The 17,830-nt window shown below is 41.9% G+C and overlaps 3 protein-coding genes across 6 annotated transcripts in view; 1 reads left to right on the top strand and 2 right to left on the bottom strand.

Annotated features, from left to right (window-relative positions):
* On the top strand, positions 1-9,137 carry rdm1 (RAD52 motif containing 1). 3 transcript variants are annotated; one of them, XR_004342438.1, is made up of 8 exons: positions 1-342; positions 858-1,037; positions 1,115-1,243; positions 1,323-1,485; positions 1,989-2,087; positions 2,158-2,234; positions 3,103-3,265; positions 8,770-9,137. XR_004342438.1 is itself a non-coding variant. In XM_032587921.1 (7 exons), exons 1-7 carry the CDS (start codon positions 244-246, stop codon positions 3,175-3,177), a joined length of 822 nt encoding a protein of 273 aa, XP_032443812.1. In that variant the 5' UTR covers positions 1-243; the 3' UTR covers positions 3,178-3,702. The 3 variants fall into 3 exon arrangements, 1 of the variants encoding a protein (XP_032443812.1); XR_004342439.1 differs by lacking the exon at positions 8,770-9,137 and having other exon boundaries at positions 2,144-2,234; positions 3,103-3,702; XM_032587921.1 differs by lacking the exon at positions 8,770-9,137 and having other exon boundaries at positions 3,103-3,702.
* On the bottom strand, positions 3,290-12,619 carry LOC116735808 (phospholipid transfer protein-like). Its single transcript, XM_032587920.1, has 15 exons — positions 12,614-12,619; positions 8,787-8,909; positions 8,599-8,686; positions 8,278-8,406; positions 7,819-7,974; positions 7,694-7,745; positions 7,379-7,540; positions 6,442-6,609; positions 6,305-6,355; positions 6,055-6,213; positions 5,908-5,975; positions 5,785-5,824; positions 5,639-5,690; positions 4,456-4,532; positions 3,290-3,446 (listed from the first exon to the last, which is right to left on the bottom strand). The coding sequence occupies exons 2-15, from the start codon at positions 8,896-8,898 to the stop codon at positions 3,360-3,362; spliced, it is 1,401 nt and encodes a 466-aa protein (XP_032443811.1). The 5' UTR covers positions 8,899-8,909; positions 12,614-12,619; the 3' UTR covers positions 3,290-3,359.
* The window catches only part of LOC116735807 (integrin alpha-3-like), a 24,258-nt gene continuing 17,773 nt past the window's right edge, over positions 11,346-17,830 (bottom strand). The window contains exons 16-29 of one of the 2 annotated variants that reach the window (XM_032587919.1): positions 17,099-17,242; positions 16,930-17,027; positions 16,572-16,740; positions 15,662-15,748; positions 15,506-15,585; positions 15,355-15,432; positions 14,985-15,084; positions 14,742-14,915; positions 14,535-14,657; positions 14,208-14,318; positions 13,209-13,307; positions 13,009-13,134; positions 12,749-12,891; positions 11,931-12,041 (exon numbers count right to left, since the gene is read on the bottom strand). In XM_032587919.1, the coding sequence (XP_032443810.1) occupies positions 12,781-12,891; positions 13,009-13,134; positions 13,209-13,307; positions 14,208-14,318; positions 14,535-14,657; positions 14,742-14,915; positions 14,985-15,084; positions 15,355-15,432; positions 15,506-15,585; positions 15,662-15,748; positions 16,572-16,740; positions 16,930-17,027; positions 17,099-17,242 (1,500 nt within the window). In that variant the 3' untranslated portion in view covers positions 11,931-12,041; positions 12,749-12,780. Of the gene's footprint in view, positions 12,042-12,748; positions 12,892-13,008; positions 13,135-13,208; positions 13,308-14,207; positions 14,319-14,534; positions 14,658-14,741; positions 14,916-14,984; positions 15,085-15,354; positions 15,433-15,505; positions 15,586-15,661; positions 15,749-16,571; positions 16,741-16,929; positions 17,028-17,098; positions 17,243-17,830 lie in introns of both variants that reach the window. The other variant, XM_032587918.1, reaches the window with a different exon arrangement.

Below are 17,830 nucleotides of genomic sequence, written 5' to 3' on the forward strand. Positions count from 1 at the left end.
CGCCATTTTAAACTAAACTGGGAATAAGATACTCGGGCAGAAGAAGTTAAACTTTCTTTTATTTTTCTTCCATTTGAATGTGTGAGCAGTTAAGCCTAATGCCGAAGTGTTTGGTAGTTACTCTCAAACAGAACTCTGCTTCGAATGGCGGTTTGGAGAATCCAGATTTCAGTTGAAACGGAAACGAATTAAAAACGTTTGGGGTTTTAACGGAGTTTGGTGGGTATTTTTTTTCTTCCTGGGATGGAGGTGGACATCCTGGAGTTCAAGGTTCCTACGGACAACAACAAAACCGTGTTCGTTTGGGACATCCCTCCGGTTCTGACCCAGGATCAGGTTTATGTAAGTCCGAACTAAAAGCTAAGATCAGAAACGGGATGAAGTTACAACAGAACTCAGAATGAGGATACAGCTGTTATCGTTTAGAAATCAGTAGATGTTTTTAGGTCAAAGTAAAGTTCACTTCTAAATAGTTTATTTATTTATTTTTTCTCTTAGTTGTTTTTTTTTCCTATGGACAATATTAATTTTTTTTCTAAGCTCTAGTTTCCATTTTATTTTCTTTACATATTTTCGTTTATTTTTATTTTGAATATTTTCTTCATAAATATGTAATCAGGATTACATATTTCTTTTGTTTACAAGTTTTTTCTTACTTTTAAATGGCTTCCACATATTTTATTTGTTCAATGTTGTAATGGTTCTGTTTATTTTATTCAAATATTTTCCATCTTCAGTGTTTATGTCCCAGACATCTAGAAGATGTTTTCTGGAAGCAGCTTCCTGTAGGCGGAGCTCTGTGTTAGAGCAGCCAATCAGATCCAGTACTGACACTGATCTGCTGTTTGTGGTTTCAGGAGCAGCTCCATCATGTCTTCTCCTCTTTTGGACCGCTCTACCTGTTGAAGCTGTGTGCCAACGCTCCGCTCCACCCACCTGGTTTCTACGCCATCATCAAGTTCTACTCTGCTGCTCACGCTGCCAACGCCCAGAGACTCACAGATGGACGCCCTCTGCTTCACAACTCCACCCTCAAGGTGACCCCTTCCACCTCTGGATTATTCAGTGACTTGCTTGTTACTTCTGATTGTCTCACCTGTGTTTGCTCCTACAGGTGAAGCTGAGTTCCAAGCAGACTCCCCACTTCCTGTCTGGCAGGAACTCTCCTCTGAGCCACGCCCGCTGCCTGGAACTGGCCAATCACTACCTGGGCTTCAATGGCTGGACCTCTGACATCATCACAGTGAGAAACGCACACCTCACCTGCTAGTCCAGGTGAGTAAGAGCAAGCAGGTCACTTCCGGTCTGTGTGTCCTCAACAGCTGAAGGAGCTCACCAATGAAGAAGAAGGTGAGGATGAAGAAGAGGATGTGGGTGGAGCCAGACAGAGGATAAGGTTCGGCTGTATGATGAAGCTTAGCTTCCCTCGTTACGGCGTGACGACCAGAGGAGCCGCAGTGGTGGAGGAGACCTTCAACTGTACAGGTGAGAAAACGGCATGTTGGATTACCTGCCTGAACCCAGATCATAGGAGCTGAGATAGAGGAAGTTCAACCATATCCCCTACTCCAACATCAATCTAACCATACAGCTAGACAGAGATGTAAGAGAGGTGGCAAAACCAAAGGAGGTGGATTAGCATTCCTTGTTGGCATGTCATCACAAAAGTAAATATTTCTCGAAGGGTAGGACTTTTTATGAAATTTGTACAAATCAGTTTGTTTTTAAGTGCAATTCTATAAAAAAAATATGTTAATTGACAGTTGTGGAGTGAAATCTGTGTCTTGATGTTTGTTTATAATCTAAGAACATTTTTCAAATGGAATATTAAAATAAATATGGAATGCGGTAAATGGCAATCCAAATGATGTCATGGTGGATCATGTTGGCCCAGGGCCCCAACCAGGCTGGCGCCGCCCCTGGCTCTGATGTCTGAGCAGAACTTTGAGTCAGTGGCTGCTGTCCCTGTCGTCTCTCTGTGTGTCCAGGTCCAGACGTCCTCCTGCAGAGACGCTGCAAGCTGCAGCGGTCGGTCAGAGAGAAGGCCCTGGTCCAGGCCTTCTCCTCCGTGCTGCTCGTACTTCTAGGTAGACTAAGTTCGTTTTACAGTAAAACTACAGAGGTGTGTGTGAGCTGATCCCAGATCTGCTGCTGCAGGGAATGGTAAGGTGATGGTGGAGCTGAAGCAGACCTCAGATCAGTTTGAGGCTGATGAGACTGAAGACGTCCTGGAGGTAAGCTCACCTGTCCTCCCCTGCACTGCAAAAACACCAAATCTTACCAAGTATTTGTGTTTAGCTCATATTGTAAAAATCTTAGTACACTTTAAATAAGACAAAATTAAATAACTAACTTCTTAGCAAGATATAGGAGCTTGTTTTAAGTAAATATTGACGAAAACGTCTAGTTCCACTGGCAGATTATTTCACTAATATAAAGAGAACAATGTTTAGTTATAATTGAAATATTCAGCCAATGGAAATGGTACGCTTATATCAGTTTTAAAGAATTATTAACTTAAAACAAGCTTCTATATCTTGCTAAAAAGTTACTTGTAAGATAGTTCTGTCTTATTTCAAGTGTTTTGATATAAATTTAAAAAATATCTGGGTGTTTTATTATATCTGTTGTGTTTTTAGATTTAGGACATTATGAGGATTAATTATTGTTTCGACTATAACACTGCAAAAACACAAAATCCTACCAAGTATTTTTGGTCTAGTTTGTAGTGCAGATAAGTTGGTACACTTGGAGTCAGAAAAACAAATTTACGATTAACTTTTTAGCAAGATACAGGAGCTTGTTTCGAGTACATAATTCCTTAATATGTATAGAAAAAAAGTAATTTTAGAAGTAAAATAATCTGCCTGTGGAACGAGTTCTTTTTTTATTAATATTAAGGAATAATTGATTTAAAACAAGCTCTTATATCTTGCTAAAAAGTCAATTGTATGTTTGTTTTGTTTGTTTGTTTTCAAATGTACCAAGATATTTGCGCCAGAAACCAGACAGAAATATTTTGGTAAAACTTGGTGTTTTTGTTTTTTCAGTGTGATTCCAGGTGTGTGTTTCTCCTCTGCATGCTGACTGTGTGTGTTTCAGGTGAATGAGTTTTCCCTGTCAGAGGCTGATGATGAGGAGGCTGATGATGAAGACTGGGATCTGACCGTGTCTTAGACTCTCTCAGGATTACAGTTTGGACTGATCTGAGGTCAGCTGCAGGCTAACCAGCCTCCTGCCTTCCTGATTGGCTGGTTCTGCTCAGGTGTGTGAGACAGAAAACAGACTCTGAGATGCTGAATGTTTTTATTTCTGAACAAAGCTGTGGTTCTGCACAGGAAGGTTCTGGTCTGAGCCGTTTATCTCCCAGCATTTCTCCCCATTTCTGCCAATCTCTGCCTCCCAGCGGGAGTAGAGCTCAGGCTTCCTCCCACCACTACGTAGCCCTGCATGCAGGAAGCAACAGGCAGGAAGTGGTTAGAACAGTGATAGATACATGGAATCTGGTTAAACATTAATAACAGGCAGGAACTAGTGGAGAGATGGGTAAAGGTTGAACATTTTCAGAAACATTTATAGTTTCAGATCAGTGTGCAACATGTGGTTGCATATCTATCGGATTCAGATCACTGTTTTTAATTTTAGGGAAACTGAAAATTCTTAATTTTTTGTTGTTAAAATAAAGGTTTCAGAAACGACAAACCTTGTTTTATTGAATCAGTAATCAGTTCACCATGATATAATCCAGGACTGACCTACTAATTTAAAGGAGTTTTTTATGTGGAAGATAGTCTGTAGAGTTTAAAATACTTTGTTTATGAGAGAATAGTACACTGTAAAAACTAACCCAAAGTAATTTTGGGTTAGTTTCTAATGCAAATATCTTACAACACTTGGAATAACACTAAAGCCAGCAGTGAGACAGTTTTAGGTAAAATATTGTTGAACAAAACAAATTTACAGAAAAAGTTCATAATTCACACAGAAACACAAAAACAGAATCCTAAATAACCAATTTAGAGTTTATCAATAAAAAATGACTTAAAGCTACACTGCAAAAACATAAATTCTTACCAAGTAGTTTGATCTAGTTTCTAATGCAAATGCAAATATCTTAGTACACTTAGAAAACCACTAAACTAACTTACAAGTAACTTTCCAGCAAGATGTAGGAGCTTGTTTTGAATATTGATGAAAAAGTTTATTCCACTGGCAGAATATATCACTTACAAGACATTTTTTCCATGTTTTAAGTAAAATAATGAGCAAGTGGAACCAAACGATGTTTGATCATAAATTAGCTATTTAAAAATTTGTTGTTCTGACTCAGAATTATTTAATATTTTTACAGAAAAATATCAGTAAATCTGAACTCTCTCTGTTTTTGATGCCATTAATCCACATTTCACAGATTGATGTCAAATAAAAAACGAGTAGCCTCCCAGAAAGACTCACATCTTCATATTGGACGTTTCCCTGGATGAAGTTAATTTCTGGAGGAATAGGAATCTCAACTCCGTCACCAAACCAACCTGCAGAAACACAATTCATGTTCATGTCACCTTCTGTCATTAACAGACGGGTACCAACTATTTTGACCACGTGTTTGATGTTGGTGATCAGTTCTGATCGATCTCCACTGCAAAACCACAAAATCTTACCAAGTATGTTTGGTCTGGGTTTTTTTTTTCAAATATCTCAGTACACTTGATAGAAGACAGAACTAACTTAGGAGCCCTAACTTAGTTTTTCAGCAAGATATAGGAGCTTGTTCTAAGTTATTAATTCATTAATCTGGATGAAAAAGTATGAGTTCCATTGGCAGATTATTTCACTTATGGGAAAAAATGTCTTGTAAGTCAAATAATCTGCCAATGGAACTGGAATTCTTTCTTAAAATAGTAAGGAGTTATTTACTTAAAACAAGATGAAAAGATGTCTGTCAATTAGTTTTGTCTTGTGTACTAATATATTTGCACTAAACAGTAAACCAAAAATACTTGGTAAGTGTTTTTACATTGTGCTTCATCAGTCTGACTGTTTCTTTTGGTCTTCGCCTCAATAACAGCATCCTAATGTAGGTACCACTGTATGTTTTATGCAACATGCTGACGACTGCCCTCAACTTGGTCAAAGTATCCAGCTAACGGCTCTTTGGGAACAGTTGGAGCTAAAATCCTGTTTCCTGTCTGTCAAAGTGTTTTCTTTGGGATTTCTCAGAGTCTTTGTGACAATCTTTTAGTAACGACCTAAAAGTCTAAGTCAGGGTTGGTAGAGAACGAGGAATGTGTTCCTCTCTCAATTTCACGACTTTACTACGACTGTGGCAGAATCAGTCGTAGGTCAATGTTAAGTGACTTAAAATCCATGAACCAAACTGAAAATGAATGGAAATCAATGAAATTACAAAGGAATACCCTGGAAGACCTTAAGAAAGTCTGGAGAAATGTTGACCCTGGCTAGTTTAAAGGGTTCCAGGAACGACCTGCCCTGTCCGGTGTGTCTGACTGTCACTTTGAATGAAGCCGTAGCGTAGCCACTTCCTGGAAGATTAAAGCCTGTCTTTCTAAGTCTGAAAACTGTGTGGACCTCCTGAGACTCTCTACTCTGTCAGTTCTTTTCCTCTCCATCATCTCACCTGACAAGAACTCTTTGGCTTCCTTGTTCATCATCTTGTTCAGAGGAACTACCTGCTCAGCAGCAACACAAACACAGACAAAAAAATCATTACTCAGCAATTACTGCACAGAGGTCTGGGCATGGTAGCTGAGTAAATGTTCTTACCAGAAAGTCTCTAACTTTATTGCTGGTTACAATTCGACAGCTGAAAAAGAAAAGAAAAAAACAGTTTTAAAAGGAATTAAAGACTCCATCTGAAAGATCTGAGGAGTTTTCATGTTTCCATACTTGATGTCTTTAGAAGGCAAAGTGAGACGATTCCCTTCAATAGTAACCCTCACGCTGCCGGGGCAAACCTGCAGCAGAAATGGAGCTGAATGAGAAGAAAACCCCATTGGTCCACCTGAATCTCCTCTGTGGGTCTGTTTGCGTTACCGCGGACACGGAGAAGACGGGCGTTTCAGTTTCAGGAGCAATGGCCTTAACTCTGACTCTCATGTTGAAGATGAAACCGTCACACTGGGTGAGGCTGATGGTTGGCGCTTCGGTGAGCTTTACCTGAGCTTTAAGAGGTTTGTCCAGGTTCCACGGTTGCTGTGGAAATACTGTGTCATTATTCAGCAATGATCCCCCTGTTTCAGAACATCACTGGAGTATTTTTTTGTATAACTCTTATTCCACTTACTGTGAAGAACTGCTTGACTCTTAAAACGGCCTTCAGGGCCTTCGAGTTTTTCTGCCGTAAAAGAAAGAGGATTGAGTGTTGTTAGAGTTTTCTTTACTGAGGATTGGACATGTCAGCATAACAATGTCTTTACCTACCTTATCAAGGTCTTTCGTTAGGGCTCCTGCTTCGTAGAGGCATTTGGCAGCAGAGTTGAAGAAAAATTCAGAGACGCCCACATAAGCCATCATGGTGTTCTCCTTGAAAACCGGCTCCATGACTTTTTCCACCACAGGAGGGGGCTGTGGCTGCCTGTACGCCTGGCCCTGGTGGACATAACACACTGAATCTGTAATCATGAAACTAACAGGAATAGCATGTCAGCTTGCATCAGCTATGACTGGTTATCCAGAATCTGTGGACACGAGACCACCCACGATATGCCTTTTGGAGATACCACCCCACTCTCTGGAACCCCAACAGCTGTGGTTCCATTCAGGACAACCAGAAGAGGCTGATTTGAAGTCAGACGTTGATTGGTTCATTAGCTGTGAGGGTGGGTACATCATAGGTTGCGTTATTTTGACCTGTGGCCTGAAGCCTCACAGAGCTTTTTTCTTGTTCATTTGGACTTGACTTGCACACCTGCATGTGCATGATCAAATGTCTCAGGGTTTTGATGTTTTTCTGGAGGATGAATCCACACTGGAGATTGGGATTACAAGCACTACTTCAGGCAAAGTTTTGAAATCAGGGAACAGTGAGGAGAAGTCAGCAAGACGAGGGGTTCACCGAGGCCCCGAGTGCTGCGTGATTGGTTTAGTTAAAGGTAAAAGTGAAGCGAAGCTTCCTGACTGATGAGAGTGTGCAGAAGGAGCTGGACAAGACACAAAAACATGAGACACAAAAAAGTCTTCCACTATATTAAGACTCATTATCAGGTAATCTGTGTTCATATTGTTCATTCCTTAATTATACACGTCTGACTGAATCTTAAATATGAGACAAAATTTACAAGTTTTTGCATTTCAAGCAGGTTGTAAGTTTAAAATCTTAACCCAAATCTAAAAAGCAACAAAGCAAGTCTTTCCTCACTTTAAAAGCCATGTCCAGGCTTGTAGTTGTCACTTGGATGTCTGTGGTTAGGGTATAGTCAAAGTTGATGCCCAGGTCTAGGGGAAGTGGTGCAACCATTGGAATCCTGTTCAGCTTCCAGTTCACAAAAAACGGAGCAAGTCTCTTGAAAACAGGGCAGAACTGTAGTCAGAGAGAGTAGAGAGTCCTGTTAGCCTTCATACTGCTGGATAAACACTGGCTGCTTCAAAGATAATTAAAGTCTGTGATATCTGGTCACTAAGCAGTCATTCATCAACATTCAGGTTCAGACAGAAGAGGAAGAAGGAAAACAACCGCTTTGGAGAGGAAGAAGGCCGCAAGTCTTCGAGCTTTCTCCTCAAGATTCCTGGAAACAAAATACAGTTTTCAGAACCTTCACAGACCCAGAATCTACTTCAGATAGTCTGGATCTCAGTTACCATAGTAGAGTTGTTCCAGAAAATCCAATTTGGTCGGCTGAAGTCTGGCAGGTCCTCATGTCAGCTGCCAGCCCTCCATTTTGATTTCTGACCAGACCAACCTCCATGTTGGCGGCTGCGCCTGTAAGGATGAATTCTGGGGACATCCTTAATTGACTGCAGAACCAGAAATGGACCACTTAAGTCATGATGATCAGAAATACAATCAAAACTTTCTAAAATCAGATGGGTTTTTCTTTGCCTGCCATTGCTTAAAGTTAAGAACTGCTGGACACGGATGAACTTTGACACTGAGGATTTAGAGTAAACCTGCTGAGTAAACTCTGAGGAATTAAAACTCTTCCTTTCTAAAGTCATCATTAGTTCTGCTGATTTACTGATGTTACTGAATTCCCCAGCAGTTTGGACACTGAGTCTGATGTTCCACTGAAATAGGAGTAAACAGGATTGAGTACTTACAAGAGACAAAGATTAGAGGTGGTGTCAAAGTTCAAGGTAAAGCCGAAGTTCTGAATCACGAACTGGAAGCCATAGTTCTCCACGAACGAAAGATGAGCTTGATTGACGTTGACCCCAGTTAACCTCACACTGAACAGAAGAGAAGAAAAGAAACTTGCATTTGATAGTTGATTGTTTAGCATGCGAAATAATATTTATCTACCAAACCTATAAGTTAGCTAGGAGCCAGTTCACAAGTACAGCTTTACAAATGGCACCACTTAAGTTAGTGGAATGCAATCAGACTTTGTCAGTGGGTGTCTGGTAAAGATAGTCTCTTACTTGCTGACTCTACAATTCAAAATCTGGAAACCTTCAAACACTTTTCCTTCCACTTGCTCCTGAAACATGGCAACAGCTTCGTCTCTCACTGTGGAAATACAAACGGCTTCATGACATCACAGGAACTCAACAACCAGAAATTATAGCTCCGTTCCCATGTTCCAACTCTAGGTCAACAGGAACCGTACACATGTTCAAGGCGTGGTTGGTGATCCGGACTTTAAGGGCGGTGGGATCAACGAGTCCAAAGAAGGAAAACGTGAAGCTGAGGAAGAGGAACGAACCTGTAAAGGAAGTCATCCTGTTGATACCTGGAACGTTAGAAGAGAAATTATTTCTAGAGAATCAGCATCTTCTTCTTTACATCTAGAAGCATTTTAAGACTCTGGTCAACATTGTTACCGGTTTGAGTCTGGTTGATGGTGAGTTCAAGAGCTCCTGTTGTTCTCGAACCAAACCATCTGGTTTCTGACCAGTCTGAAGTTTCTGGAATCAATCAGGACTGAAGTGGACGACCGCAGCCGCTGATCTGATCCTCCACAAACCCACGGCTTTAGTTTTATACTCCTGATTCAGCATTTCATCGCAGGAATGATTGTGAGCATGCATGATGGTTGATTCTTTACTTCCCCTGATTGGGTCAAATGTTTCTCTAACCATGAGGCAGCGTGGGAAAACATGCTGCAGGTTTTCCCACGATTCCCACATCACTGCAAAAACACAATCTCACCAAGTAATTTTGGTAAATATCTTAGTACACTTGAAACTAGCTTACAAGTAACTTTTCAGCAAGATATAGGAGCTTGTTTTAAGTAAATAATTCTTTGGCATTCTTTGGTTCCATTGGCAGATTAATCACAAAAAATATGGGAAAATGTCTTGTTACAAGTGAAATAATCTGCTAAGATTATTCACGTGATTTTAATTTCATTTCTTATTTAATGGAAACAGAATGTAAATAAAAATTTGCACACATTTGTAATGGAAACGCAGCTACAGAGCTCTTCCCACCCAGTGGACTGGAAACGGATCCATCTTGCCGCAGTTGTTGGCATTAGCCCTGATTTTCTCTGGAATATCCCAGACACTTGTGTGGTTTAAGGTTAAAGCACACAAGGTTAAACCAGCATCAACAACTGTAGCTAGTTGATGCTGGATTACTTCTGTGGTTTAGCTTCAGAAGGAGAAAGGAGAAGTCACAGTTTGCATGAACATGATTAAGTAGTTCTGATCCTTGAAACGGGTCGGAGCAAAAAGAGAAGCATAATGTCTGCATCACCAGTGAGAGCTGAAGGCAGACCTTATCTCCTGCACAGCGTCTGTCCTGACAGGATCTTACCCAACAGCCAGCAGCGATTCAGCAGCTTTTCTGCAGAACATGGATGTTTACTAAGATCAGAAAAGGTAATCAGCATGAGATAATCATTATCTGATCGCATTTCTGTTTCTTAGCATCAGAACTGAATTCCAGCGGAGGAAGCATTAGAAAGGGGAAGCTGCAGTGAAAATTAACTTGTTTTCCGCTGTAGGAGACAGTGGAGTCAAACTCTAATCCTCGAGGGCCAGGCTCCTGCAACAGTTGAGCTCTGTAGCTTAACTGTCTCAGTTGAGCTACAGATCTCGAACCTCTCGAGTATTGACGTCTCGAGAACAAACCAAGATGAGATTTTAATATTACTTGTAAGAAAACTTAAAGGAGGATGATGGCGCCACATGTTTTTTTTATGACGTGAACAAACTTATTCACGTGGGACTTTAGTTGTGTTTCTTAATTAGTCTGAAATGTTTTGCGCAGATTTCCAACAGAAACGCAGCTAGTGAAAACATCTCTGCCAAAAACATTTCATCGTCCTTCTGTTGTGTCCTGGGTTTCTGTAGCGATCACAATCCAGTAAAAACGGTTTATCTCTAAAACTCAATAGTTTTGACTCACTATCCCTGAAATCAGGAAGCTGAACATCCAAATCTTAAACAAGAGTTTTAATGTTGCAACATTTTAATTGGTTGTTGGCATCCTTCTGCCCACATCCAGGTCTGGTTCTGAACCAGTTAGTAGGTGCTAACAAGAAGAAAGACATCAGTAGCAATAGGATAGTACTGGAACCAGTCCAGTTGGAAGGATGTCACTTCCACCTCTCTCCATCCTCAACATTGTTGCTGCATGCTCAATAATGTTTGCCTGAGTTGGTTATGTTTGGTAACTCTTGCATCCCATTTAGAGGTAAAATTATTCAATCTTCAGGCAAGTAACCAAAGGAAAGATATTTGGCTGTTGGGTAAATTAACTTGGGAAAAAGTTGTTTTCTACAACTAGAATCCCTTGTTAAGCTCAGATGCATCCAATCTATGAACAACATATCACTGCATTAGTTACTACTGCCTTACTTTTTTTGACTGAGAAGATGAAGCTCCTGCAAAGGGGCAGAACATTCCCAATAAATGAGGATGAATCATAATCAGTATATAACAGTTGCTTGTCTTCTCGGGTGTGATGGACTTGTGATTTGGTCTAGGGCGTCAAGACGATCCAGTCAAGCACCTTTGGGATGTCCTGGACTAAAATAAATTTGTTTTACGAACTTTTCCTTTCATCTTTTAGGACTTAAAGTATCTGCTATTGATGGATCAAGTCCGAGACTGAGGTCCGAGAACAGTCAGAGATCTTCTGGTGGCTTTGAGAGCCGACAAACAGAACATCATCATCATCACAGCACCACATTTCCTTTAGGAGCATCACAATAAACCAGTGAATAGTAAAAAAATACTTTAATATCATCAGCATACAGACAAAACATCCATCGACACTGCAGGGAATGCTAACACACACAGACTAAAGCTGCTTTCAGTGACTGTCAGAAATTACAAAACTGTACACTAATCTCTACAGCACAAAAAACACTGGACCACGCAGCACCTGAAGGCAGCAGAACGAATTTACAGACGAGTCCTGAAGGCAGCATGGACAGAAACGCTGACCCTGCAGCAATATCCGGTCCTTAAAGGAGAATTCCAATATTTATAACATAGCCCTTCAAATTAAAACCTTGCTGGATCAATTGATCCTTTCCGATGGCTGAGGGCCAATCACACACAGATCAATAAAAATTGTACCAATAAGAAGTCTTTAAGTTCGTAGCTCCACCTCTGAGTAACTCAGGGTAAACGGGTGAAGCGAGTGGCAGCAGCCTGGCAGTGTTGATCAGATTTGGTCCGGATTGGTTCAGTTTGGTATAAGATCTGTTTCTATGGATACCAGAGGTCTCTCACTGGCTTTCAGTCCAAATGGTGACCCAGTGTTTCTGGATCTTCCGGTTCTGGGTCGAGGTCACTTGTTCCTGGATCAGGAAACCATCATCATCGACATGCTGCTCGGTGTTACCCATAATCCTCCTCTGCTGGAGCACCGCCGTCTGCCACGCCTCAGGACGCACAAAGAACTGACACTGCAGGAAAAAAAACAAACACTGTTTCCACTCAACCACAGCGGACAGGTGGGCAGGTAAGCAGTCTGACTGGTGAACAGGTAAGTAGGCGGACAGGTGAATGGGTTAGGATTAGGGCAGGTAAATGTGCAGCAGGTGTGTGAATCAGAGACAAAACAGCCTGAAATGTCTTAAGCTTTATGGTGAACATATTCTCTGATTGGTTAAAAAACATGTAATGATGGGCGTGGCCGTATCTGCAGATAGATACTAACCACAACATGGCTGCTAAATTTAATAAAGTATAAATTCTAAAAAAAGAGACGGACAGAAAACTGGGAAGTAAGTCAGAAAGACAGGGGTTAGTTCTTAATTAGCAAGCGGTACTAACCCATCTTAAAGCAGGCAGTAAGCACCACAAAGCCACGTCCTTGCAACAGGACTTGCCTGCAGCAGTCTGTACAGTCAGTAAGCAGGCAGTAGCCACATTGTAAGCACAAAGTAAGTTTTTCAGTGTTCCTTAAAGCAGAGTTTTCTTGCAGCAGTCAGTAAGTGGTAAACAGTCGGGCTTTGGTCCTTGCAGCGGGAGCCACCTGCAGCAGCTTGTGCAGTCAGTAACCAGACCGTTAGCAGCCAGTAAGCAGTAAACAGCCGGTCAGTGGTCCTAAGAGCAGGACTCTCCTGCAGTAACTAGTGCAGTCAGTAAGCAGCCGGTCAGTGGTCCTTACAGCAGGCCTCTCCTGCAGCAGCCTGCCCAGCCTCAGAGCTCCTCGGTCAGCTTGTCCATGTCAGATGGTTGGCTCTTCATGCGGGCCCTTTGGGTCTTGGCCTCGTACATCTCCCTGGTGTTGGCTCTCTTGAAGAAGCCACACTGAACAGCAGGGGGCAACATAACAATTTACCAACTGGGTGAACGACGCCATGGGGATGAGATGCTGAGAATGTCTCATGTGGTGGATCCTGAAAACCAGCGTCAGGCTTCACAAACCTTCCAAAGCAGAACGCAGATCAGAGCCAGCAGCACAACTCCAGCCAGGACCGACACCACGATGATCCACCAGGGGGCGCCAGAGTTCAGCTGCAGCTCAGACTCTGGGTAAATGTTGACCTCAATCTGCAGACAGGAAGCAGAGACTCAGGGAGCGTGCAGCAGGCCGTCAGGCTGGGAGGGGAGCAGCAGGGTGTTACCAGTGAGGGGGACGACTTCATGGTGACGGTTCTCTTCATGGTCTTCAACTTCAAAGTGGCCTGGCCTTGAACCAACACACTGCTAGCATCTCTGTAGTCCTGAAACACAACAGGAGGCATTCTACTCAGTGGCCACTAGAGGGCACTGCAGCACAATGAAGCTCACATCTACAGTTCACATACTAATATTCTGTAGTCAACCATTTTATTTACTTGTTTGTGTTTAGGGTTTGGTATGGATTGGACAGGAAGTGACCATGACATTGGCTGAACTGTTGAAGCTGGTGAGTGTTGCTCAGAACCAGTGGTGGGCACACTTATGCTAATCTGCTAATTTTAAATTTAGCAAACTTTAATTTATCTTCCACTAAATTTCGCTGGATAAATTCTAAAGTGCTAATTTATTTTGCTGTTTTGTGAACTTTCAGTTGAATACAGTTCAATTTCTTTGTTAATTTAGTAATAGAATATTAAATATAATTTTATTCATGACTGAAAATTACATACAATTGATGAATTATGTATAATATATAATTTCAGTTTTGATTAGGGGTTGACGGTGTGAGTGATAACAGCATTAGCAAGAGAATGCATCGTGAAAAACATGTACATAAAATAAATGGCTAAATCTTTGGTTAAGATTTCTTCAACTAGTTAGACATTTATATTCATGCTCTTATTTTGAAATAAGTGAAGCCTGTTTACCAGCAGTTCTGTTTTCTCTCCTTGTGTTCTCTCTCTTTTTTCTCCATTAACTTTATTTCAAGCAAGAAACATAAAGGAGGAACATAAAAACGAACAATAGAGAACAAGCTATAGCAATAAATGCAATTTCTACATGTTTATTTAGAACTCTTTAGCATTAGCTTCCACTAAATAGCATGTAGCACTTTAGCATTAGTGAGACTAATGTTTATGGTTAGCACTACTAACATTTTAGCTAGCAGTGACCACAGCTGGTGGAACCTGACAGATGATCACCGTTCTGGGTGATGGTACCTCAATCATGGTGGAGTTCCACAGCCGGCTCTTCACCGTCAGAGTTGCAGAGTTGTTCATGTTGAGCAGAGGACATGAGAACTTCACACACCTGGCCCCACTGCTGCAGCTCTGCAACACATTAGGATGATCACTTTTCTTTTGTTCTCCGTCAACCTGAACCTCCTGGACCATTGAAGTCCATCAGAAGGTTCTCTCAGTTTAGCCTCCAGTGCTAACCAGATTTTCAGAAGTCTGGCTTTTTAGCTGAAACTACAAAGTTCAATATGTCAAAGTGGAAACCTTCACTTTGTGGACAGGTGAAACTGTCCGTAGTCAAGTCTTTACCAGTTTAAAGGTCTTCCTCTGTCTCTGCATGCTGAGGACTGGGAGAGTTTTCTCTTGTTTTTTCCTTTCCTCCTCTCCCTTCATCCCCAGGTTCATCCTCATCATCCTCTCATCATTGGACATCTGAACAAACAAATGCACGCATCAAGTATTTATTCTGACTGTTATTTTGAAAACAGTGTCTGAGGCAGGTGTTGCCATGGTTACCACAAGCTTCAAAGGGTTGATGATGTCGCCGTGTGTGCATTGACGATTCGAGGTGCCTTCCAAGCGGACCTCTGTCAGGTACAGCAGCCACTTTCCGTTCGCCACCTCCTTCGGCCAATCGAACTCGACCTCCAGCTCGCCAAGGCGACCCAGAGGCTTCCCCTGGACGTGAACCTGTTGGAGAACACCTGGTTACACCTGTCCTCTCTCTGGTTTGGAGCGGTCCGGATCATCCAAACAAACCTGAAAGGTGAAGACCACCAGACTGCCCACGTCCTCCGTGCTCTTCATGGCCCGCTCACCAACCACATGACCACCGAAGAAGACTGAACCCGGTTTGATTCTAACAGGAAACAGTCAGAGGACCGCTTCAATTAAACTACTTTATTATTTACTTTGATTCAACAGAACAAAAGCTGTTACTCTGATATGATCCATTAAAAGTAAAAAATAATTCACCTGTTAAGTTTAAGGCCACTAGATGGCACCCTATCACTAACCTTTAGTGAGGTTTGTTTTTACCTCATGAAGCAACATTGTGTCAACCTACTGAAAGCAGAATTGTACCTATTTCATTACCAGCTGTTCATCAGTAAACTGAATCAGTTCTTACAGAGTGAGAGTCGCCTGAACGGAATACTCCACCAGCAAGGAGACGAAGACTGGAGACAGATCTGACTGGTCGCTGAGCCTGAAGACACAGAGACGCACATCAGCATCCGGAGGTACAAACTCAGACCGAGACGTGTGAGTGGACGCCCTACGTGGACAGCACCAGCCGAGACTGGATTTCCTTGGTGTCCAAAGCGATCGCAGATGGCTCAAATTTAATGAACATCTGAATCTGGAACACAGAGCAGAGAGTTCAGACAGATTGTGGTGCTACAGCTGGAACGCCATATGCAGGAACAGGAATTTACCTTCTGGTTGCTTCTGAAGGGATTCCCCAGCTGACAGAGAAGAGTGGCCCCTTCAACAGAACACTCAATGGCTCCTGAGCTGCCCCCCTGAAACAAACAAACACAAGAAAAAAAAATAAAGACCCAGATCCTTTAGGGTTCTCTCGAACCTCCTGTGGTTTTTCAAGGGGACTAGAACAGTAGGCAACTAAATTCCAGTGCTGAAATGTCCAAGAAATGTTCTGTATGTGACTGATCAGACCAATACCCAATAAACTCAAGATTCATTTGGAAATCAACTTTTTAGTGAAAGATCTCTCTTTTGTAGTCAAACCAAACCCATTCCTTCTTTTATACTGGAAGATTCAGGGAGTTTTCAGCCCTGATACTTCGCTATACTTGGTTCGATTGGGGATAAAAGTGGCAACATTTATAACATTTTCATCTGCTGCTGTTCACTTTCACATGGTGCCTGTTCCTGTGGGAGCGCTGCACCAAAAACCACTGAAGGAAACGACAAAAACCTCCTAAAAGACATGAGAGCAACTTCCTGTTTCACAAAATATGAACAAGAATGGAGTGGTGTCAGATTTAAGAAGTTGTACGATTTCCCTTTTGTCTTTGGTAAAAAAAAACCTTGAGCTATTTCTCCAGCTAGCGCTAGGCTGACATGTTTGTTTTGGTTGTATTTACCCAGAATGCCCTGCGCTATATTCTGCTCCCTGCTTTTGGAGTGGTCTCCTGTCCTATTGCTGTTTGAATCGCACCAAAATTCACTTCAACCTGACTGATATCTAGGATTAGGGTTAGGTCACATGAAACAGATTTTCTAGGCAAATGGACAGGAGTTGGATTAATGCAGACTAAACAGGACTGGTGTGAATCCACTGTAAATCTTCACCACAGGAAGTAAAAATCTCATCTTCATTGCCTTTTTTTGGACTCCAGAGTAAACAAGCGACGATGGGATGCTGACGTTGAGGACAGTGTTGTGAGCATCCTCTGCTAGTCGCTCTGGTGATGCCGTGTTGCTGACGTTGACCTCCAGAAGTAACCTCCTGATGCTGCTGTTGTAGTTCAGCAGTTGGTTGCCGTCTTGCCTGGAAACAAACGGATCAACAACAGAAGCTGATGTGGCTGGAGGAGTTTTTAGGTCCTGGTTGCAGAACGGGCTCCAGCTGGTGGTTGTCATAACTTCTTCATCTTAACCCCACCTGTATTTGTCTCAATGGTAACCGGTTCTGATCAGATCAATATTCTGACATGATCCAATCAGCTGTTGCACTCACATGAGGAAGGGTTTGTAGTCCTCATCTGTGAACCAGGCCACCATCTGAAGGTTACTTTGACAGACGTTATCAGACCCGCAGGCCTTCTTGATGTGAATCTGAATGGTGAGAAAAACAAAAATCAAATAGTGTTACAAAAGATATTTCTCTTAAAGCAACTGGATCTGACCAGGGTTTTGATGAGTTGAGGTGTCGGGCTTAGGATGGGAAAACGCCTCAGATCATGAACAACATTGCTTCTGTTAGGAAGTTTCTCATTTAGAGAGACGTTCAGGGAGAACACCAGAGGTTCCACCACGTTTTGGATGGTACTCTGCAGAACACAGATAAACAGAACATTTTATTTAGTTTTCAAGAACATGGGTCATGTTTTCCAGCTGATAAAGAGAAAAACACAGCAGATGTGGAAGTAAAGTAGTCAGAAATCAACCTATACCTCCTGAAGGTCCAGCATCAACCAACCACTTCAAAAAATGGGATCCAAGTTTCTGACAGCTTTTTGTTTTTGTTTAAACTCTGAACAACAAGGAGGTGGACTCTGTCACCAGCAGACTGATTAACACGTTGCAGCCACGTTTGTCGCAATCTGTTGGACTTATCTCTACCAGCAGAACTTCCTCTGACCCGATTGTAGTCAGAATTTTGCAGATATCAAACGCAAGTGCCAGAACTCCACACAGAATAGGACAGCAGTAACATTTCTGATAAAAGAAAAGCTCTGATTGATTGAAGAAGCAGCATTTAGCTACAACTAGGAACTTTAAAATGTTAACTTTGATTAATTAATTACATAGATATTGCGTTGTTACGTCTGCAAACAACACCGATAGACGACAAAAGCAGCTTCTCTTGATTCACTATAGTTAATCTTTGCTCAAAAGAAAAGATCTGATGGGATGCT

This window comes from Xiphophorus hellerii, chromosome 16 (genome assembly GCF_003331165.1).
Source record: "Xiphophorus hellerii strain 12219 chromosome 16, Xiphophorus_hellerii-4.1, whole genome shotgun sequence".
In the NCBI taxonomy this organism is placed as follows: Eukaryota; Metazoa; Chordata; class Actinopteri; order Cyprinodontiformes; family Poeciliidae; genus Xiphophorus; species Xiphophorus hellerii.